The 22696-nt window shown below is 50.3% G+C and overlaps 1 protein-coding gene and 1 long non-coding RNA gene across 12 annotated transcripts in view; one reads left to right on the top strand and one right to left on the bottom strand.

Annotated features, from left to right (window-relative positions):
* The window catches only part of B3GAT1 (beta-1,3-glucuronyltransferase 1), a 35660-nt gene that overhangs the window by 983 nt on the left and 11981 nt on the right, over positions 1–22696 (bottom strand). The window contains exons 2-6 of one of the 11 annotated variants that reach the window (XM_079326610.1): positions 14162–14297; positions 13874–14020; positions 10753–11261; positions 7341–7637; positions 1364–1471 (exon numbers count right to left, since the gene is read on the bottom strand). In XM_079326610.1, coding sequence (XP_079182736.1) covers positions 1385–1471; positions 7341–7637; positions 10753–11261; positions 13874–13985 — 1005 coding nt within the window. In that variant the 5' untranslated portion in view covers positions 13986–14020; positions 14162–14297 and the 3' untranslated portion in view covers positions 1364–1384. Of the gene's footprint in view, positions 1–1363; positions 1472–7340; positions 7638–10752; positions 11262–13873; positions 14298–20404; positions 20700–22696 lie in introns of those variants that run through there. The other 10 variants (XM_079326611.1, XM_079326607.1, XM_079326609.1 and 7 more) reach the window with 10 other exon arrangements.
* LOC306812243 lies at positions 14316–19411 on the top strand. Its single transcript, XR_013776836.1, has 2 exons — positions 14316–15207; positions 19127–19411. It is a non-coding gene; the product is annotated as an uncharacterized lncRNA (long non-coding RNA).

Raw genomic sequence — 22696 nt, 5'->3', positions numbered from 1 at the left:
GACACAAGCAGCGTGGGTATCACCCCTGTGCCTTCTGCAGAGCCATCCTATAGCCTGTCCCACTGCAGAGCCATCCCATAGCCTGTCCCACTGCAGAGCCATCCCACAGCCTGTCCCACTGCAGATCCCACAGCCTGTCCCACTGCAGAGCCATCCCATAGCCTGTCCCACTGCAGAGCCATCCCACAGCCTGTCCTACTGCAGATCCCACAGCCTGTCCCACTGCAGATCCCACAGCCTGTCCCACTGCAGAGCCATCCCATAGCCTGTCCCACTGCAGATCCCAAAACCTGTCCCACTGCAGAGCCATCCCATAGCCTGTCCCACTGCAGATCCCAGAGCTGTCCTGCTTGGGAAATGAGGCTGGGGCAGCAGTGCTGCAGGGCTCCAGCTGATGCCTTGGGTTTTAGCTTTTATATTTTTCAGAATCTCTGCTCTTTAGTGTAAGGTGTTAGTAAGGTCTCTTCACAGGATAGTGATGAAACAATCCCTTCCCAGCTGGAGAATCAAGGACAACTGGTACCCAAAAAGCAGAAACAACAGCAAAGGAAAGGGGGCTGAGACTTCATAGCCTGGGGCTGTGGTTGGATAACTTATAAAAGTGTAAAAATTCATGACCAGGATCCATCTTGGATTTAATTTGGGTGTAGCCCTGGCTGGGCTCTTGCACTGCCCGAGGCAAATCCTTTCAATAAATATCTATTTTATTCCTTTTGCTCTGCCCAGTCTCTGTTCCAGCTCAGCCTTTCCAGGTATCACAGCCCCTCTGCCAAGCCTCTCCCTGGCACACAGAAGCCAGTGCAGATCCTGCTGCCCTGCCAAGGCCAGGGCTCCTCCCTCTTCCCCCAGGGGATGGGACATGAGGGAGCTCATTGCAGTAAAAGTTCACTGCTGAGCAAATCTCCCCCCTTCCTTTTGCTTCTCAGCAGCCTCCTCTCCCTCCAGGCCTGGTTCTACACTCCAGTGAAAGGGAGTTGTGCATTATTTTTTTTTTTTTTCCCATAATAATGAAGGACAGCTGCACAGGCTGGGTGCAGATACAAGTCAATAGCTTGGCCTTCACTCCTGCAAACCAACTGCAGAAACAGCCAGGGCATGAACAAATACAAGCCAGCCATCAGTGTGTGGGTTCTTTCCTCCTTTCCACTGGAAAAGACACCCCATGCTCTCCTCAGGTGAACAAACATCTCAGGTGGGGTCTCATCCACACCTTCCCAAACTCTCTGTGGTTTCAGTGTGGGTCTAAATTAAATATTTCCCTCAGTGAAAGCTTCTGGAAATGAAAAAGCACATTTGAAAGAGTTTTTATCTTTCTCCTCCTCTTGTGTAGCTTCTCACTGCTGTTAGAAACACGTGCTCTTACCTGGTGTTGGTCTCTGCACAGTCAGATTTCCACATTGGGATCTGTGAATCCTTTCTTGCCCTCGTTCACCAGCACAGGCTTCTCTGTCCTTGTGTGCCAGACTAAAATCTGAAAAGCCAGCAGAAGTCATTAGCTGCACCTCTCCAGTGCACTAACAAATATCCCTGCACATTAAATCAATAGTGCAATTTAACCAGCCACCCTGGAGCCTAATGGTGCATCCAGCACTGAGAGGGGCTTTGCATAAACCTTCATTTAGGCAGAGCTGCTGCTCTGCAGAGTGCACAGTGCACAGAAATTACCCATTTTACAGTGTGCTGTCGTGGGACATTAACCTGCTCCTTCCATGTAGTTATCCAGCAGCTCCCTCCAAAGGCTCATCAGCCTTGCAATGGGCTAAGGCAGGAATCCAGCCAGGAATCACATCCCTGCTCCCCACAGCTCCTCAGGCTGCCTCCTGCTCAGCACCTTCCACCCTCAGCCTGGGGAGTCACTCAGAGGGGAAATGCAAATTCCTGGCATTCAGGGCACCACCACCCCTGCCTTTGGCTGGGGGAAACACAACCTGAATTCTTCAGCACATCCCTGAAAATCCATTACTGGGGAGCAGGCATCACTTCTCTTGTCACTATTAAATCATTTCCAGACCCTAAAAGTCACAGTAGTGTCACTGAGCTGGGAAGGACTCACTGCTGCTGCACTGCTGTTGCAGCCTCTGCTGTCTCAGAGCTGCTTCCAGAGTCCTCCCTTTTTCTGGGCTGCACACACCCTCTCACAGCCCAGCATTACCCTGTGGATCCCCCAAATCCCCCTCCCCAATCCCTTTGGAATGCTGGCCCCATACAGCCACCCCCTGTCCTGTCTCAGGTGTTAAAATCCCTCCCCATCTTGCTTCAAACAGAGCTGAAGTTTCTCCCAAAAGCTTCCCATGGTCTTGGCAGCAAAGTTGCACAGAGATCAACATCTGTGGAGGAGAGCTGGCAAAGTCTGAGGTGCTTGAGTGTTTCAGGGGAACTGTTATAGGAAATTGTTTCTGCTTGCTGTGCTCAGTTCTGGAAGCTGCTTAAAATACTCAATTACAGTCATTGCTTCCCCCTTGAATGGGGATTGCTGGGAGCAGCTTTATCCTCTCCAAACAGGTTTCTGCTCCCCCTCACCTGTTCCTGGCTGTTTGCACCTCATGGGGTTTCCCTCTGGTTGCCATGACAATCCCTGCACACCAAATCCACCCTGCCTTCCTGAAAAACCAGGCCACGCTCTGCTTCTGAAGGATGAACAAAGCACCTTTCAAACCCTCCTGGTTCAAGCAGAGCACCTTCCCCCACCTTCCCAAGGAGCTTGTTTGACCAAATCCATCTCTGATGTGAGCAGTCACCTCCTGCCTGGAGCTTCAATCTCTGCTAATACTGAAGCAGTGGAGACCAACTGCTGGCTGGAGTGGGTCCAGAATTCCATTTCATCATCCCCAGAAACACTTCAGAGCCCAATCATCAAAGTCACCCTTGATTCCAGCCCTGCCCTCCCCACGGCTGCAATTACTGCTCTGCTTGCCAGGGAAAAGGAAAAACCCAGAGTGGCTCTGCAAGGATAAACCAGGTGAGAGGATAAACCAGGTGCTGCAGAAATCCTGGAGCCAGTTCTGCTCTTCAGAAGAGCTGGGAGAGCCCTTTGCACTCCTGCTCTGCACACTCAGCCCAGGGATTCACTCACACTCCAACCCCACACACCACGAGCAGGGACCACAGCTACACATCATCAGTGCTCTCCCTCAATTGGATCCCACTTCTGCACTGTCAAGGCCAAGTGCCAAAAAAGGCAGATTAAATGAGCTAAAATGGACCCATTTTCAGAGTTTACAGCTCGATACAGCAGCTTTTACCATTTTTCATGCTGTGCTCTTTAACGTGGGAGGTAGATCACCACTTAGTACAGAAACATTTGCTTTTCCTTTCAGCCAGTGCTGGATTTTTTCAACAAGCAGCGTGTTTTATGCCTCAGAGAAGCTTTGGCTCTCCCACAAGAGACCAGACAGTGAGGGGGACCAAATATCTGACTTTTCCTGAGCAGTGGTTTCATATAGATCACAGGAGGGACTCTCCTTTAAAAATACTCCTGCAGAACCCTTGCAGTCATTTACAGCCCTGCCATTTGGAGTCACAGCACTCAAAACAGATCTAGGAGATCACAAGGCTCCATCTCCACAGCAGAATAATTCATTGTCTCCCAATAGGAGACTAAAAAGCAAACAGAAGAGTTCAACCTGCAGTGGGAGGGAATCACAGGGTTTCCAGCACAGGAGGGAATCCTCCCAGGAGGGATGCAGGAATTGTTTGGAATGGGAAAATAAGAGACACCAGGATGAAAGAGCAGCTCTGCTCCCTGTTCTGACAGTAAAATGTTCCCCTAGTTATGGCATTAGTGGTGCCCATGGGTCCTGTCTTGCTTTACTCCTCCCTGGCTGAGCTCACTGCAGATTGTTCATAGAAAATGGGGAGCACAGTGTCCCCCCCCTTCCATCAGCCTCACAGAAATGTCAACTCTCAGACCTCCCTCCTGTGCCAGGGGATTGGAGAGAGGATGGTTTGATTTGGGGGTGTGGGGAAATGCACAAACAGCAGAACTCCAAATACAGAGCCCTGGAAAAGCCCTGTTTCCTGTCAGCTCCAGGATAAACCAATTCTTCCCTCCTCATAAGGAGGGATAACTTTCTCTTCAGCAGCTAATACCAACTTTCTTTACTTTCTCCTTCATTTTGGGCAGCTCCCAAATCCAAGAAAATAAGCAGGATACGTGATCTTTGGCCTAAACTTCAGCTTTTTGCAGGAGTGTGTGTTTGTGGGCTGAATTCTGATCAATATTACCAGCAGTGCTCACAGGGAAGGCAGCATTTTTGGAGAACAGATGTCTGTGCTTATCTTACACATTCCTCTGATCCCTCCTTAATGACTCTGTCTAAGCACATCATAATTTTTAATGTAAATCTCCCTGCAAAGCAGGTGTGTGGTTATGTTTAACAGAAGCAAAGCTTGGCAAGTGCTGGGAGCAGAGGAGAGAGAGAGGAGCCTGGGCTTTGATCTTGGGGTCACAGGACCCCAGAGCACAGCTGGCTTTGGTCCTTCTCTGCTGCTGGCCCAGGCTCTTCTCCTGGTGAAATGGGAGAGGAAAAGCAGAAATGGAGATTTCCATGGAAATGGAGGCTGCTGGTGCCAGCTGAAGCAGAAAGGCAGAGCCCTGCAAAGCTGCACTCAGACAGCATTCAGCTCACAACAAGGACCCCAGTGAGCTCTCCCCAGCCCAGCCAAGGACAAAGCTCAGTGTGCTGCTGGTGCTGGGCAGCAATCCCTGCTGCTTCCCCCCCATCCCTGACCTGGGTCACAGCCCTGCCTGGCTCCAGCACCTTTTGTTTCCTCCTGCCTGGAAACAACATTTTCCTTCCTCCACGTGTTCCTCCAGGGCTGTCATTTCCCACCCCCAGCCTTTCAGCACAGCTTCCTTCCAACAGGTATTTATTTACAGCAGGGACAATGGACCAAACACTGAATAACTGGCCATGGAGTAAACACCCCTAATCTTCTGTACACAGTGCAGAAGCAGCCTGTCCATCTCTCCTGCCTGTTGGAAACACATTTATTTCCACACAGTGCCCAGGAACAGGGATCTCCTTTTAATCCAATCTCTTTTCCCATTCTTAGGAGGCTGGTTGGGTTATTTATCCCAGTGTTGGACAGCCATAAGCACAGAAATGTGGATTCAGAGAGGCACAGCATGTATCAGATAAAACCCAGACTTGCTCCTTCCCCTTGGCTCCTCCTCCTTGTTCCTGGATTCCTTGTGAGAGCACTGCTGAACATTCAGACTCCTGGTTTTTTCCATAGCTTTAGAGCAGTGCACATGGAAATCAGGCAAAGGGTAGTAGTCACATCTTCTTTCCTATCCTGAGAAGGAGGGAGACCTGGATCCAGCTCTGGGGTTGTTGGCAATAACAACTTCTTCGCAATAAAAGAACAATTCTGTTTGGGTAATTAAGCAATAAAGACTCTCTAAATCAGACTGGCTGATGTTTATAAGAGATAAAGGTGTGAGAGTGCTACACAGGGGTCTCTGCACACCTCTTGCATTTAGGGAACCCACTCAGAAAGCTTCAAAGCCCTTGACAGCACCTCTGATGGGCTGTGATTGATGCCTGTCTTTGTCTCATGGTGTCTCCCATGCTCCCTGTCAGCCCAGACACATCCATCTCTCATCTCAGACTGGGGAGTCTCCAGGAGAAGAACCATCAGTGGTTTCTGTGTCCTTCAGCATACAGGGTCCTGCTCCCTGACCCAGCAATGTGTACAGGCAGCATTGATCAGGCAGCTGACAGCAGTAAAATCCCTCCCAAATGGAGCTTCCTGGGAGCCTCCTGGAGCTCAGAGCAATATCCCAGGCACTAAAACATTTCTGGATTATCTGTGACACAGAAAGATCCAGGTTTTTGTGGGCACCTACAGCACAGATGTTGCACAGATGTCAGGGGGGAGAAGACAGCCTGGCAGCAAGGTAGAGGATGTGTGAGCCGCCCTTCCCTGCAGCCAGGAAAGGCTGTGGCTGTTCCTCCTGGGTTACAGGAGCCAAACCCCAACAACCCCAACAACACTGAGAATTCACGTCCAATAACTGACATTCCACCCATGCAATTCCCTGCTCCAGCAAGGCCACAGGAAGGCCCACCTTGAAAATAATCATTTTCAGAGGTAATGTGAGAAAGAAAAACAGTTACAGGGGAGGGAAGACTATTTCAAGGCTTATGCAACCACCAGCAGCCTGAAACCAGAAGAGATTAGGTGGCCTCCACACATTTTAGTGCATAATCCACCATTCCCAGCTTCCATGAAATGGGGTGTGCTCCCTCCAAACACAGAGGAGCAGCCTGAGGAGACTGAGGGGAGGCTCAGAGCCATCTGCAATTTCTTCATGAGGGGCAGTGGATGGACAGGCTCTGATCCCTCTTCTCCCTGTTGAGGACCCAGGGAAAGGCTGGAGCTGTGCCAGGGCAGGGTCAGGTCGGAGATCAGGGGAAGGTTCTTCCCCCAGTGCTGGGCACTGCCCAGGCTCCCCAGGGATGTGCACGACCCTGAGGCTGCCAGAGCTCCAGGAGAGCTTGGACAGCATTGCCAGGGATGCTCAGGGGGGATTGTAGGGGCAGGAGTTGGGCTGGATGATCCCTGTGGGTCCCAGAGCTCCAGAAGCATTTGGACACCACTCCAGGGATTGTAGGAGCAGGAGTCGGGATGGATGATCCCTGCGTGTCCCTTTTCCCTCAGGCCATTATTTGTTTCTTTGAAGTGACAGAACAGCGCACATAAACCGCCCTCAGCCCCTCATCCCCTCATCCCTCATCCCTCAGCCCCTCATCCCTCATCCCTCATCCCTCATCCCTCATCCCTCATCCCTCAGCCCCTCACCCCCACAGCCCCTCAGCCCCTCATCCCTCAGCCCCTCATCCCTCATCCCTCATCCCTCAGCCCCTCATCCCTCATCCCTCATCCCTCAGCCCCTCATCCCTCAGCCCCTCATCCCTCATCCCTCAGCCCCTCATCCCTCATCCTGCATCCCTCATCCCTCATCCCTCATCCCTCATCCCTGCAGCCCTCAACCCCTCATCCCTCAGCCCCTCATCCCTCAGCCCCTCATCCCTCATCCCTCAGCCCCTCATCCCTCATCCCTCATCCCTCAGCCCCTCATCCCTCATCCCTCATCCCTCAGCCCCTCATCCCTCATCCCTCAGCCCCTCATCCCTCAGCCCCTCATCCCTCATCCCTCAGCCCCTCATCCCTCAGCCCCCAGCCCCTCATCCCTCAGCCCCTCATCCCTCATCCCTCATCCCTCATCCCTCATCCCTCAGCCCCTCATCCCTCAGCCCCTCATCCCTCATCCCTCATCCCTCATCCCTCATCCCTCATCCCTCATCCCTCAGCCCTCATCCCCCAGCCCGTACCTTGGTGCAGTTGGCGGCGCGGGGCTCCAGGTCTCCGAGGGTGACGAGCTCGCGCAGCAGGCTGCTCTCCTGGTAGCCGCCCTTGACGCCGCGCAGTTTGAAGTAGGCCTGGGGGCGCTGCAGGATGAGGCGCAGGTTGACGGCGAAGCCGGCCATGTCGATGGCGAAGGGCCGGTGCGGGTCGAACACGGTTTTCCAGCCGTACACCTTCCCCGCCGCGTTCACCTTGGGCGACTCGTAGCGCAGGCCGCCCACGAAGGCCACGGGCCACACCGACACCTTCCTGGTGCTGCGCATCTGGGGACACACAGCTGTGGCTGCCGGGGGTGCCCAGACCCCTCACACAGCGCGTTCGGTGGTTTCAGGGTTTTCCCAGCCTGAGCACCCAAGAAGAAGCAGGAGCCTTTTTTTGAGGTTTCCAAGGTTGTTATTCTTTCTTGTCTAAGGGATTCTCTCTCTGAGGTACAGAGATCTGTCTAGCACACACCTCTGCCAGAGGGCAGGTCTTATGTTTTATACTATGAATTACATACATGACCCTGTCCAGTTTTCCCTCACACCAATCCAAAAGTGCCATCCTAACTCAGAAAATGGATGACATGAAGAACAAGAAGACATACCACACCCAAATTCCTCCATCTTGGCTTTAAACCCCCTAATATAAGCATTTCTAAAAATTGACTTTTCTACCTTCTAACAATCTAATTTATACTCCAATTATTTGTTGTGACTTGTAATTCTTCCTGCAGTGATGGTAATTTTTCCCCAGGGGCCTAAATCAAGTCCACAGGGGTCCTGGGTACTGTGCCAAGGTGTCTGAGCCCCCCTGGCCACCCGTGCTAGCCAAGGTTGATATTTGGGTGCCACTCACCCCCAGCACCCTGCCCTGCTCCTGTCACTGTCTGATCAGGAACGGTGAATTGTGGATGATACAACTGGTCCTGGGATCTCATACCCTGAGGCAATGAAACCTTCCATGAGAAATGTTCCCCCCCCCCCCCCCTTACTGAAACCCCTGTTATCATTTAGGATTTCTGTTGGTCTTTATTCAATGACTGGTGTTTTCTCACCTAGAATCTCAAAGTAATTGGATAGTTCTCAATTTATAATTTTATTGGTTAGAATCTCAATCCCCCTAAACTCTATAAAAACCCCTTGCTATGCTACGTATCTGGATTTTGCTGGTAGAACCCTTCGAAGAAATAAAGCTACTTTTGGAACTTCTACAGTGGCTCCCAAGATCTCATTCCTAGCTAGCTGAGAAGCTTTCTGCCTCAGGGGCTCCTGGAGCTATCCAGACCCTGTAGCAGCCTGAAGCTAGAACCATCCTAGTTCAAGCAGCTACAGTGAATAGTGCAGCAACACACGCTGCCTCTTCCAAGCAGCAAGAAGTGATATATTGAAAAGCCATGGCATTTATATAGAAGATAGATCATGGAAAACGAAGTAGAAAAGACTCATTGGTCTGAGAAGGCAACACCTCTTTGAAAACATGCTTTGTGCAAAATGTCACGAGACACTCACACAACTTGCTGGTCAACACTAAGTATTTTTCTGTGTTGTTTTTTATCCCTTCTCTTGTTTTGTCTCTGAGAAAAACCCCCAGCCTGGGAAAGGTCTGAGCTGAGGCTGAGAAAGCCAACAGCCAGGAGCCCTCATGTCCATGAGCCTTCAGCAGTGTCCACATGCTCCCTGGCAGGCTCAGCCTCCTGTTCTGCTCTCAGCTCGCTCTCTTAGATCAGGGATCTCCCAGAGCTAATCTCATCACTGCTAATTACTGCAAACGAGAGCAGAAGAGCTCTGGCACTTGCCCTTCTGCATTATACAGCTGCTAACGGCAGCCCCTGTCCACAGGGAACAATAATGTGTGTCTCCTGCATTTCACAGCACATTTCCTTGGCTCAGTGACCTTAACTGCAGAGACATATCTGAGAGGAGAAGCCTCTACAAGCACAGCACACAGTGAATGAAGGAACCCTTTCTGCTTTATTCATGTGAGGAGTCTCTCTCAAGATGCTGCCAGAGCCAGCCTCAAAAGGGACGGGGGAATAAAGAAATTCAGTCTGAATTCACTTTCAGCTTTCAAAGCGTGTGTATTCCTGTGGCTGTGCAAGCTAAAGTGAGAGCCATTGGGGAAGGCAAAGAGGCCTGTATGAGGAAATAAATACGAGATCCCTGGTATAAAAACTGGCAGCTGGTGGGGAAGGAAGCAATCCTCCTTTCTTGTCCCTTGCTCCAAGAGTTTGGCCTCAAGAGAGCAAGGGAACAAGTAATTTCTGACCTGGAAGCCAGGTGAGGTACCTGGCACTGTAAGACCATTCAAATCTGCAGACAGGAGCTCATTTAGGACCCCAGCTGGACTGGAACAAAGAGCAAAGGTGGGAAAGCTTTCACTGCTCAAGCCTAACCAGATTGTCAGGACGTGTTGAAATTCAGCCCTGGACTGCAAACTTCCAGGAGGGGATCTCAGCCCCTCTGCCTGCTGATAGCAGCCTGGGGGACATGCATGCCCAAACACTGGAATGTGTTGCTCCAGGGGGAAAATCTGCACAGAGATGTCCCCTGCCCAGTGCACAGAGGGCTCTGCTTTTCGAGGAAGGGAAGCAAAATCTCTGACAAACCCCTGCTCCTCGTGTGTGCAGCAAGGCAGAGACAGGCACAGAAAAAACATCTCTGAACAAGATGTCCTGGCAGGGCTGTGCTGTGCTGACACAGCTCAGGGGTGGCTCTGACAGGGCTCTGCTGCCTCAGCCAGGCTCTGTGCAGAGCAGGCAGCAGGCTCAGGGCAGCCACGGAATTTAACCCTGAATTTAACCCTGAATTTAACCCTGAATTTAACCCTGGGATGGGAGCAGGCAAGGGCAAACGGCAGGGAACGAGAAGGATCCCTCAAATAAAAGCAGACAGGAATTAACAGACAGCCAAGTGGTGGAGGGGGAAGGTGGATAGCATCAGATCAGCTGGAAGTCTGGGGGATGAGGCAAGGAAAGAGGATGGCTGAGGTTTCTTTGGATGTTGGACAGCAGGGGATGTTCCAACCCTAACAAGGCTCCCCACAGGGAAGGCAGCTCCTCATTAGCTCCCCTTCCATGGAAGCCACAGATAAACTGGGGTTCCCACAAGATGCCTTGGCTCTGGAAATACACACAGGGTAATGGAGCTCTGGAGAAAACCAGAGCACAGCTGCCGTGACTACAGCCAGGACTAATGCAGAGCTCAGGAGAGGACATGCCCAACACCACCTCATCTCCCTCACCCCTCCCCAGGCTCATCATCCCCCCAGCAGGCCCAACATGGTAGGTTTATTTTTCTCTTTGTACCATATAAAGTTCAGCCCGTTTTACCTTCCCCCTAATCCTATCTCACAGCACGAACATCCCGAACCAGCGAACCAAAACCAGCACACCCTTACCTCCTCAAAGAGCTCCAGGCTGTAGGTATTATCATCATCAGCAAAGTAAACAATCCCGGGCTGGGTGCTGTTTTTGTTAAAGGTCTCTCTGAGCCACCTGAGGGCCAGGTTCCTCTGCATGGTGCCGCGGGGGATGCGGGGGTCCCGCGTGTCCCCGCGCAGTTTGTAGTTGCGTGGCGTCTCCACGTTGAGGTGCGTGTAGTTGAGCCCCGTGTCGCGCAGCAGGCGCGTGATGAGCGGCGTGCGGCGCTGCGCGTCCTCCACCAGGATCCAGTGCAGGTTGGGCACGTGCAGCAGAGTGTTGGCCAGCCTGGTCAGCTCTGCCTTCTGCACCGGCCGGCTGTAGGTGGGGGTGACCACGTGGATGGTGGGCAGCGTGTCTGACCACGGCGGTGGGCGCGTGTACACGTACTCTGTCCTCACCACCTCCACTATGTCCCGGTCCGACAGGCAGAATTCCTTGGAGTCCAAGCCTGCAGCGAGATCACGCTGGGAGTCACCACCATCATCTGGGCAAGGGCATGGAGAGAAGAGAGAGCCACATGGACTCGGGTGTCCGGCACCCCGCGGCTGAGCCAGCGGGTCACCCTCGTGGGTGCCAGGAGAGGAAACATGCTTATCTCTTTCATAGATAAATCAAGGAATCAGGGACAAACAAAGAAGATTCTCATGCTAGTAAAATGAAAATAAAAGGCCTGAGGGCAACAGAGTGCTCCCAACAAGCAGCTTCACAAAGCACCCAGAAGAGACAGGATTGTAGAGCAAGTAGGTCTAGATAAGGAATATAGCCACGTGGAGTGATGGTCCATCATCCCTGAGGAGCTCCAATGCTCAGGGCACCACGCTCAGTGGGGCAGGACTCACAGATCTGCACGCAGCAACTGGAGCACCTGGGCTGGGAGGCAGGGAACAACCTGTTGGAAAACACCAGGCCAGTGAAGATCCCCAGCAGCACATTCTGGGCAGGACACTGCAGTGCCCCACTGCTCTCTGACAGGCAAGGGAAGTGGGGAAAGACACACTTCAAATCCAGAAATGAACAGTGGAAATTAAAGCCTATAATTGTAGTTTTTTTCCTGCAGAGACTTTCCCCTGCCTCTAACCACCCTTCCTCAAAAAAGCCCCTCCAGCCTCTGAACATAAGAGCCCCCTCAGGGGTGCAGATGTGAGCAATGAACAGCCTAAAGATCAGGTACTCTGATCCAAACATGTGAAATCCCTGCAAATTGTTCACAATCAGCTCAAGGAAAACCACTGTTGATGCTCCTGCTGCTTTTCCAGGGTGCAGCTTCCATGTTTTCCACTGCAGAGCAGCAGGAATGCCATGCTCTGCACACATGAAGGGGGACCCCCACTCAGGATGTAAGGCTGCCTCTCCAGTGGGCACAGAACACTTTGAGCCACAGATTGTTCAAAATTAGGTAACTGCCAGGAACTTGAGATGTGAAAGAGCAGGAACAGAGAGCCATTAGATCTGACCCAGCAGGGGACTACCCATGGCTTTTCCATAGCATGTTATTCATCCAGCAGCACAGACTTTGATACCTGAACCAAATGAAGGCTTTGTGCTCCGTGGCATTGACAGAGGGGGCTGGATATTTGGGGGAGGGAACAAGGTACATGTTGCTGTCAGGCCCTATGTGCTGCAGAGCACCTCAGCATCACACAGCAGAGCTCTCTGAGAGCAGGGAGCAGGAATCAATGCAGAAATAAATCTGCAAAATGCATTGGACACAGACAGAAATGTAATTAGCCAGGACGGTGCCCGAGACAGTTTGCAAAGCCTGCAGGTCAAAGCCTCAGCTGTGAGCCCTGGCACGGGGAAGTGCTGCTGTTCTGGGCATCTCCAGGTGCACATCTCTCTCAGCACCTGTGAGCAGAGCATCCCAGAAATGCTTCACAAGAACAAAATTATTCCTCTCAAGAGCTTTCAGGTCGGTCTCTACCACCACTCACTTTCCACTGAGGGCTCTGAGAAGCAGAGAAGGGTCTCATCAAGGTCATTGGTGAGTTCTTGAGCCAGCCATTGGAGCAGTCTCTGTGTTCTAACTGCAGAGGCCATTCACAGAAAACAGCTTTTAGGGCAGTGATCAAACTGCTGCACAGACAGGCAGCGTATTGTCAGTCATCTTTAAAGTCCTCTTTTAGAGCCCAGTAGATCCCTCTTCCTCTGAGACACTGTCCAGCCTCCAGAAGGGATCAGAGTAATTTTTTCCCTGCCCAAAACTCAGAGGTGGCTGTCAGGAGGAAGGGAAAACTGCTCAGGACAGACTGAACTTCCTGCACTCAAACTGTCCATCAAAGGGACAAGCAGCTATGGAGGATGGGGGCAAACACTGAAAGGGGAGAGAATTCCTCAGAAAAAGGGACCAGAGAGGATGAGGGTGTCCTGAAAATGATCTGGCCTTCTTCCCCCAGAGCAGCCTGCCCACAGCAGAGGGCAGAACCAAGAAGGAAGGTGGAAAAAGGCAGTGTGGATTCTTCCAGCCCCCAAGAGCCCCTTAGATATTGGTGCTGTGCCAAGAACTGGGATGCTTCTGGCCAAAAGGGTTCCCTCAGAACTTCCTGGAGCCCCCTGGTTTGTGCCAGGGCTGTATTTACTGCAGAGTGTGACAGGCAGTGTGGAGCCAACTTCTCAGAGCACTTTAACTCCCCCAGGCAGGTGAGATCTGGCTCTTGCCTTCTCCTTCAAGTGCAAGAGCTCTGCTTTTCTATTTTCTTTAAAAAGTGCTCTCAGCCTCATGTCTCACAGAGCAGCTGCCTCGAGTGGCAGCTTTGGTGTTTTTTTGCAGCCTTCCCTCTGGAATAATTCTGTGTGCAAAGGCCAGCAGGGAGGGAATCCTCTCTCAGGGAACAAAGAGGAGCAGCACTCTGAATTCAGGCCATAAAGAGCTCTCCAGGTGCAGCAAGCACATCCCATGGCATGGAGTTTGATCCCTCTGAAGAGCCCCTAGGAGCACCGGGCTGTTCCTAGAGCAGAGGAGGGGAGGCTGCTGCATGGACATGGGCTGGGAGCTGAGATGAGCATGGCTGCCATGGAGGAATGGAATGAGAGAGGAGATGAGCACGAAGGGGGGATGCATAGGCTTGGCATGGGCTGGTTTGGTTTGGTTTCTCTCACCCTTGTGCACTGCAAGCAGAGGAGCAATGGTGCTCTGGTGCCAGACGGTGATTAGGAGTGTCCAGGGCAGAACTATCAGCACGATAGCCAGGATGTCTCGTCTCTTCGGCATCTCCAAGACTGACTGGGCCCACAGCTCCTCATTACCTGACAGTGAAAACCCCAGAGACAGAACAGCAGAGCACATGGAGAACAGAAATAAATGGGCAGGAAGGAGCAAGGACAGAGAGAGAGAGAGAACGCGAGAGAGGGAAGAGCAGCCGAGGCGACACGACTCGTGGGTCTTACCAGTGCTTACAACCCACCCATTGCAGAAGCAGGTTTGGAGAGACCTCGGCTGCTGAGCCCAGGAGCAGGAGGGCACTTCTGGGCAGCACTGCTGGAGCTGCCTGCAGGAACCTCAGGGACTCAGGTGGGAGCAAACCTGCAACACAGAGCAGAGGCCAGTAGGCAGAGAAAGCAGCCGAGCTCTCCTCGGAAAGAACAAGCCCCAGTGAGCAGCAGCAGTGTGCCACCCTTCCAGGGACATCCCTCCTTTGCATGCCCTTGTCAAGCAAGTCCCTCATGTCAGCTGAGTGAAAGCTGCTCAGTGCTGCAGTGCCTGAGCCATCCCAGGGAACAGAACCTTCCCCTCAAGCCAGCCAAGCCCACGGGAGGAGCAGAGACTGCCACAGCCCTGACTGACACATGTGCACATGCTGGGACCCCCAGATCCTCCCCAGAGCTCTTGGGCTGGCTGCACCTCTGCTCCTGGGAAATGTGATCCCTTGTTTTTCCTAATTGATGCCTTAGGATTTCAGCTTTTCTGTTTTCCATCTATTTGTAACCCTGCAATTCTTCAGTGTAGAACTCTAAACTCCATATCCAGTGGGAGCTGCTGCTCTCCCATTTTGGGCAAACACAACAATTCCTCTCCAGGCCTGGCAATCAAGGACACCTCACTGCCTCAGGCCTGAGAGATGGAAACAAAAGTGAGTTTGGGGAGCAAACTTGGTGTAAATGACTTCATTACCTGAAGCTGTAATTGGAAGATTAACCCCCAATATTCAAATGGTCCAAACTTATCAAAGTGTGCAAACCTGTGACCCATTAATGGTCCATTGTGGGTACAGCCCCTGGGGGGCTTTATCTGCCCTAAATGTACCTGAATAATAAATATTATTTATCCTTCCATAAATAGAACTGCTTTTCATTGTCTTAATTTTGTCTGCCTTCTGTTTTTAGGCAGCTCCAGAAAAAGGCATCCCTGCCACCAGCATTCCCTCAGCTCAGCCCATCCTGCAGGCAGCTCCAACACAGCCAATTCCAGCTCAGGCTTCCAGCAGCCTGCTCAGGTTGGTTCCCTCTCAGAGGTGCCTGGAGTATATTAAAGTGCCACCATGGCTTAGTTTGATGCACATTGAAGATTTAAGCAGGAATGTTTTACCCGGCGCTGCAGTGAGCGCAGCACTTAGCGCACGGGGGGCAGTTTGCAAACACGGGTAGAGTTTAGTGCTGCTGCTCCCATGTGGGACAAGGCATTAGAGGCTGCTAAAAGGGCTGCAGTGCAGGCAGCCAAAGCCCAGGGATGCTGCAGAGGGAGCAGGATGCTCTGGGAAAAGCACTGCTCTTCCTCTGACAGTGATCTGGGTCTTATCACATCCCCTCCCTAAACCCCCTCCAGCCTGGGCTCTTGGTGACATTTGTGCAAATATTTCCCCAGAGCTGTTTTTTTCTTGGTTGCAGAGTGCTGGTGTGGAGAAATACAGGTTCAGATCCCTGATTAGCCCAAATTGGATTGATCTGAGTTTGCCTTGGCCACTGGGCTGTAGAGCCAGTCCCTAGCACTGAGCCCACTTGGAGTGAAATGGCTCCAAGAAGTGACAGGTTTTTCCTCTAAAGGAATCTTGCAATCAAGCAATATTCAAGTGGCTGGACAGAACCTGATTCTTCCAAATTAGCACTTCAATCACAAAGGTATAAATTTATCAGGGAAAACAAGAGGGAGGAAGGTCAGAGGTTGGTCCTTAAAAATGTCACATCAATGTCCCTTGAGTAAAGTTTCAGTGAGTATTTTCTTTTCCATGCATACAAAACCCAAACTTGTAGGAAAATTTCCAGCCAGCTCTAGCAAACAGCCAGTTCCACAGGCATAGCTCTCTCATTTGTTTTCAGAATTGGTGAAAGCAGCCTCGTTCAGACAAAATAAACCAGGGAGGAAGAGGAGGAATTATTCCAGCAAGCATCAGCCTACTGCTGCATCCCTGTCCAGAGAATTCCCTCTGGCCTGAACCTGCCAAAGCACAGTGCCCTGAGGAAAGAGCATCTGGCCTCACCCCTGCTGTCCCTGTGGCTGCTGACTGTGCCTGAACAGAGGACAAGGAGTGTTGGCATCCTTGGAATCCTCTGAAAAAGCTGGAACAGGGCCAGGGCCCTAAGGGGCAGCTGGAGAGGCTCAACACCTTACCTGGTAAAGCACCTTCCCTAGAAATGCACCAAGGAAAGGATCCTGCTGCTGGAGATGGAGTGGGAGGAAATAACAGCTAAAAAATCCACTCAGAGCCCATTCACAGCCCCTGGCAAGCTGCCACAGGGGGCTGGCATCACCAAATGCAGTTTGCTATGATGGCAAATGATTTCTTGTGTTGTAAATGGGAAAATCTCTCTCTTACATCTCCCTCTTACTTCTCTCTCTCTTATCTCTTAGAACTTCTACCCTCCACTCTCTTTCCATCCTGCTCTGAGCTGCAGCTGGCAGCTCCCAGCAGGGCTCTGTATACCCACACCCTTTACAATCAACTGCAAGACCAGAATATAGAGAGCACCTGAGTTTGTCCTGATCACCATCCCCAACAAAAATTCCCACACAGCAGCATCCAGGGAGCACCACAGGCTCTGCTCTGCAGCATTCCCTCACTGCCCATTCCTGAAGGGACCTGCTTTTATTGATGATCCTGGCTGAAGGATGTGGCAAGAATTCCTTTGGGGCAGCTGGCAGCACGGTGAAATCTTCACCCAGAGCTCTCCAAGCTTCCCTCTCAACACCCTGGTGCCACCAAGGGCTCAGTGTCACAAAGCCAGAGCTGCCAAAGGTGAAATCCATTTCCTCCTGGGAGCAGCATCAGCCAGGAATTACATGGCAGCCTGTGAATTTACACTGCTGGTGAGAGGAGTCACAGTTTCTCAGAGGGCTTCCCCTACATCCCAAAATTCCCCTGTGGCCAAAGCCAGGGGATGATTTTCATTGCAGTTTGTGGCACGAGACAAAAATTGGGGAAAATGATGCTCCTCTCCAAGACATTCACTGAAGTCCTTCCCCATCATAACATCACTCTCCTTTTCCCAAGGTTTGAAACAAAACCTGCTTCGTTCAGATTGTCACTTTTAAACTTCTCCTATCTCTTCCCCAGGGAAATGAAGGAGGAGGAACAAATTTAAACATCAATTAAAACAATCAAACTCTTTTCCACTACAGAAAGTATACTGCCTTTTTTTTTTTTTCACTTTTGAAAAGTGAGGTGAAAGCTATAAATCACTCAATATAACCAATTTCAGGGTTAAAGTACTGCTAAAACAAAGGAGTTTTGCATAATTTTGGGAAGAATCAGGCACCACATGATGAAAGAGATCCCCATCCTCCAGCAGAGGGCAATGCTGTCGAGGAATGACAATATGGAAAGGGCACTGATCTAATAAAAAACCTTTAATAAATCCTGGAGCCACGTGGTAGTAACATGCTGGATTATTAAACACTGAAGGTTCTTTTTTTAAATCAAGTTAATTGGCATCAGCTCTGACACTTGCCATAGGAAGGAGTGATTTGATCTGCAACCTTTATAGTCAGTTTTACCTTCATTCCTCCTCTGGGGCTGCTCAGCCCCAGTGTCATTAATCCTTGGTTTGCCCACACTGAAGAGAAGTGATTCAGAAAATGTTAAACTAAAGAATGGCTTGATTTGAATTTGTACCTATACATCTCACTGGAGTAAAAACATTGTCTAGATGTGAAAAAAACACACCCAAAAAAAAAAAATCCCCAAACAAACGTAGCAAACACTTTGTTGTGCTCCAAACAAGCCAGGAAATAACAAACAAACGCTGCCAAAACCTGCAACAAAAGCTTTGCAAAGAAAATAAACACTCACACTTCAGGATATTCTCACCAAAAGCTTTTCCATCCCAAAATCTAAACACAGGGCTCCTTTCACTTTTGCAGCAGCAGCTGGGTCTGATCCCTGCTGGAAAATGATGCTGCAGTGGCACGAGACTGAGTTGGTCCCTCTGCTCACCTCAAAACAACCCCTGTGACCCCAAAAATGCTTCTGAATTCACAGCCAAGCTCAGGCAGGTTCTGACCCAGAAATTAACCCCAGGGATGGAGTGCAGGGATGTCCTGCCCACTGCCCAGAGGGGGAAACTGAGGCATAGGGGGGTCACAGCACAGCAGACCCTGGGGAAAGGCTGAGTCAGGACAAGGTTGGATGGGATTTGGAACAACCTAGGAGATGTCCCTGCCCATGGAAAGGAATGGAACTACATGAGATTGAAGTTCCCTTTAACCCAAACCAATTCCCAACTGGAATTTTGGGACTCTGGAGCAGTTCTGAGCTCCAGGGGCTCCAAACTCATCCCTGCTCCTTTCCACACTGCTTGGCAGGGGATGGGCACTCCAAGCCTCTGTCTGAGATGTTTTGGTATTTGGCAGAACAGGCTTGTAAAGCACAGGCTAAAAATAAAGGTAGTAATAAAAGCCTCTTGCTCGTTAATTACTCTGTAAGCCATTACTGCCTAAAAACCCCATAACTTTAATGGGGGCTATTATAAGTATAGTAGCAAAACTGTGGAGCTAATTAGTGTTTAGTTATTAAGCAGAACATAGCCAGAACTGAGTAATGAGCAGACAGAATTGCTGCTTCTTGGAGGATTTAATCAGGGGAGGTGTTTTCAAGCTCAGATTCTCCCAATCCAGGGGACAAAAGGACAGAGGATTTTAAGGCCAGACCATCCCTGGGCTGATCAGCACAAACCCTGCACTGCAATTCAACAAAGGGAGGGAGAATGATCAGGAATGCTTCAGGTCTCCAGGAGAATCCTCCCAGCTAGAGGAGACCTGGATTCATCCATGAGAATCTAAATTTTGGAGCCAATGCTGCAATGGAGGGTGAGGGTTTGCATCATCTCTTCATCCAGCATTTGTTTCCTTCTTTTAAAAATTAAAATAATTCCTAGGGTCAGAAATAATGTGGTTTGTTTTTGTTTTCTTTTAATTTGTAGATTTCAGAAGCTCAGAGATACTGGGAAAGCCTGCTAAGGATTAGCTCAGTTTCTGGAGGTTGTTTTTTCACTCAATATTTTCTCCAGCTTCACCTGCAAACAACAATCACAGAACTTTCCTTGGCTACACTCCTTGTGTTTCCCAAGCTGCCACAGAAACTGAGGCACAAAATTTCCCTGACCTTGCAACAAAACCCAGCCCACCCTTCCCTTCCAGCCTGAGCCCTGTTGCCACAAATGGGATCAAGGACACAGATTATCTCCTAGGAAAAAAAAAAAAAATAACCAAGCTTCTGAGAACAACACTTAAATTTTAAAGCAAGCATGAGTAAAGTGGATCAAGGGAGCTCAACACAAGCACAATTAGCTGCTGGAACTTATTGCCACAGGATACTGAGAAGAACAAGAACTTAACAGGATTCAGAAAAAGGATTAGTTGTGTATGTGAATAAACTGCATATCCAGAATTAGAATGAACCACCCACCCAGATTGAAAAACATAAAAACCCTTCAGTTTCAGAGCTTCAGCCAAATTTTAACAAGCATTGGAAACTTTTCTCCAGATTAATCCCCTCTCTGTGGTAGAATCAGGACAGGAGGTGTGTGACACAGTCCCAAGGTTCCACTGCTTCCAACAGCAATCCCATCTCCTGGGAAAGATTGGATTGCTTTGATTTATTGTCCTGAATGTGTTGGTTTTCCTGCATGGGCTCTCAGTGCAGTCATCACCACAGAGATTTCTCCCTAACTGCAGGCACTGCACTTCCTCTCCTTGATGCTCCAAAGGGATTTTTTCCAAGGCTGGAAAAGGCAGGAATCCTTTTATTAAGTGATTTTGGAAAGGGCTGAACCCAGGATTTGCAACCTTCTCGTGCAGGACAAAACAAATGTGTCACAACTTGGTGGGGCTGCTGTGGGTCCTGGATGCTGGGACAGCCTCACCAGGGAATGGCTCCACTTTTAGGGACCTTTCTGCTTCCAGAGGATGCTCTGCTCTGCCAGGGCTGGCAGCTCTCTCTCCAGCCAGGAAAGCTGAGGCTTGACTCAGGGAACCTCTCCAGCAGCCAATCCTCCCTGATAAATTGCTGCACTTCACACAGTTTTTAAAAAGAATCTCTCTGCTTGACTTACAGCCCATTTCCAAAATAGGAAGGCAACTGGGAGTTGTTTTTCTTTGGGAAAAGTTGGTGGATTTTCCTTCAGGCTGCTTGTGGGTGAATGCTGGGGAAATTCCAGCAATTCTCTCATGTAAGGGTTTCTCCATCCACATCTCCTCACCTGGTGACACAACACACCTCGAGTTGTCCCCTCTGCTCAGCTCAGACCTCATCAGCACTGCCAGCATCAGACACATTCCCAGCTCTCTATTTCCACCTCTGTGGTCTGCATTGCACTGAATATTTTGTGCACCGCTGACTCCCGTGGATCTGAAAAAGTGACATTAACAAAGGATGACCCAATTTCAACGTGATGGGCTGAATCCACAGCTCCAAAATAGGCTTTGCATATGCTTTGTCCAGGGGTTGGAGCTGCCACGTGACACCTGGTGGGAACAGAATGACCAAACCTCACCTTTCCAACCTGCAGGCAGCAAACTGCATTTTCCAGGATGTGCAAGGCTGAATTATCGAGCCAAATGTGTCAAGGCTTCCCCTGGACTTTCCTTTCTCCCTCTACCTTGAGTGAATTAATGGTGGAAGATTCTGTGGATTCATCTGGAGCCCTGGGCTGGTGGGAGATGCTGGGAAAGTTCACAAATCCAAGCAGGGAGAACCAGGGGCCTCATTTTATCTCCCAATTCCCAAAGTTCCAAATTGAAAATGTGGAGATGAGAGTGCTCTCCTCCCACACCCAGTGCCAGGTGGGCACAGAGGGTGGGACACACCTTTGGCATCACCTGGCAGCAGCTCAGCAGCCCCACAGCCATCTGCACTCACTTTTAATTAGAGTTCTTCCCTAACTCTGGAAGAAAATAAATCCTGATCTATTTAAAAAGAGTTATTAATAACCTGATTCAAATGTATAAAAGGAAAGGGGGGAAAGAAGCTCATAGAGTAAGTTTGCCCTCTCCCAAGGCAGAAAGCCACCACTGGGCTCTTTAAACAACTTAAAAAAGGGATTATTCTCTTTTCAATAGCAAACATCAAATGCAAACAAAAGTGAGTTGGGGGAGCAAACTTGGGGTAAGTTATTTCATTACCTGAAAGTAATTGGAAGATTAACCCCCAATATGCAAATGAACCAAACTTATCAAAGTGTGAAACCTGTGACCCATTGTCCATGTTTGGATGCAGCTCCTGGGGGGTTTTGTCTGCCCTAAATGTGCCTGTAGGGCCTTCAATAAATAGAACTGATTTTATTCTCTTAATTTTGCCCTGATAAGGCATCACCAGGAGTATTCCCAGCAGGTTTTCCCTCCTGAGACCTTTCAGTGCAGCTCCAGCAAAACTCAGTGTGGCACTCAGAGCTCCCTGCTTAGCAGCTGGACAAGAAATCAGCCTGGAGAGAAAACTCGCAGCTCCCATCCCTGCTGGATGGCTGCTTTAAAGGGATGAGGCTCAAATCCTGATCCCTGCTCAGGGCTGGGTGCCCAAACAGGGCAGAGACAGCCTGTGACCCCTGCAGGAGCCACTAATGGGACTGAGGAATTAGCATTGATTCTTTGATGCCACAGCGTGGAAAGGGATGTGGGGGGAGGAATTTGGCATGATTTAGCAGATGTCTGACTATAATTCAGCAGCTTGCAGAGCAGTCAATTGGTGCTCACAGCCCTGCAGTCCATTAGGGCAGCCACAAACCTACACACCCTGCTTGGAAGGTCGTTTTTAAATAGTGTCCCTTGTGGATTTCTGCTCCCCGCCCAAATTCTGGTCCTGCTCAAAGCAGCACACAGGGCTCCCCGAGGTGCTCTCATCATCTTTTCCTCACCACCTCCCTCCCCAGGGAACATCAACTTCTGCCTGCCTGGGAACCTTTGACATGTCAGGATAACCTGGCCCATTTTCCATGTGAGAGGTATTTGGCAGGGAACCATTCCTTCCTTCCTTCTACCAGTCAAACCCCTCAGGCCAATCCAATCAGCCCAGAGCTATTCCAGCACTGCCTGAGGAAATGGGATTTGGCTCTGAGAGAGAAAGGCACAGGATGAATGTTCTGCTTTGTCCAGCTTCCAACCCCAGCCTGCTTCTGACTCTGCCTTCCCCGTGGCTGAGTTATTTTGGCTCAGCTCTCCTCAGCCTGCTCTGGAGGTGAGATGGAAATAGCTGCCTGCTTTTGGCCAGGAATCCCAGGGCTCAGGAGCTCAGGGGCCGAGCACAGAGATGGCATCAGTGCCTGAGGTGCTGCCAGAGCCCAGCTCTCACCACCCCCATGGCCTGGAGAGGTCACTTCTCCTAATTCTAGAATCACTTTAGGTCCAAACCCATCCAGATCTTCTGAACAAAAAATGGAGGAGCCAAACTGATGCCTTAGGATTTCAGCTTTTCTATTTTTCATCTATTTGTAACCCTGCAGTTCTTTAGTGTAGAACTCTAAACTCCATATCCAGTGGGAGCTGCTGCTCTCCCATTT

This window comes from Erithacus rubecula, assembly GCF_903797595.1.
Source record: "Erithacus rubecula genome assembly, chromosome: 25".
In the NCBI taxonomy this organism is placed as follows: domain Eukaryota; kingdom Metazoa; phylum Chordata; class Aves; order Passeriformes; family Muscicapidae; genus Erithacus; species Erithacus rubecula.
Note: the sequence above shows the minus strand (reverse complement) of the source record. Positions and strands in the feature narration are given on the sequence as shown.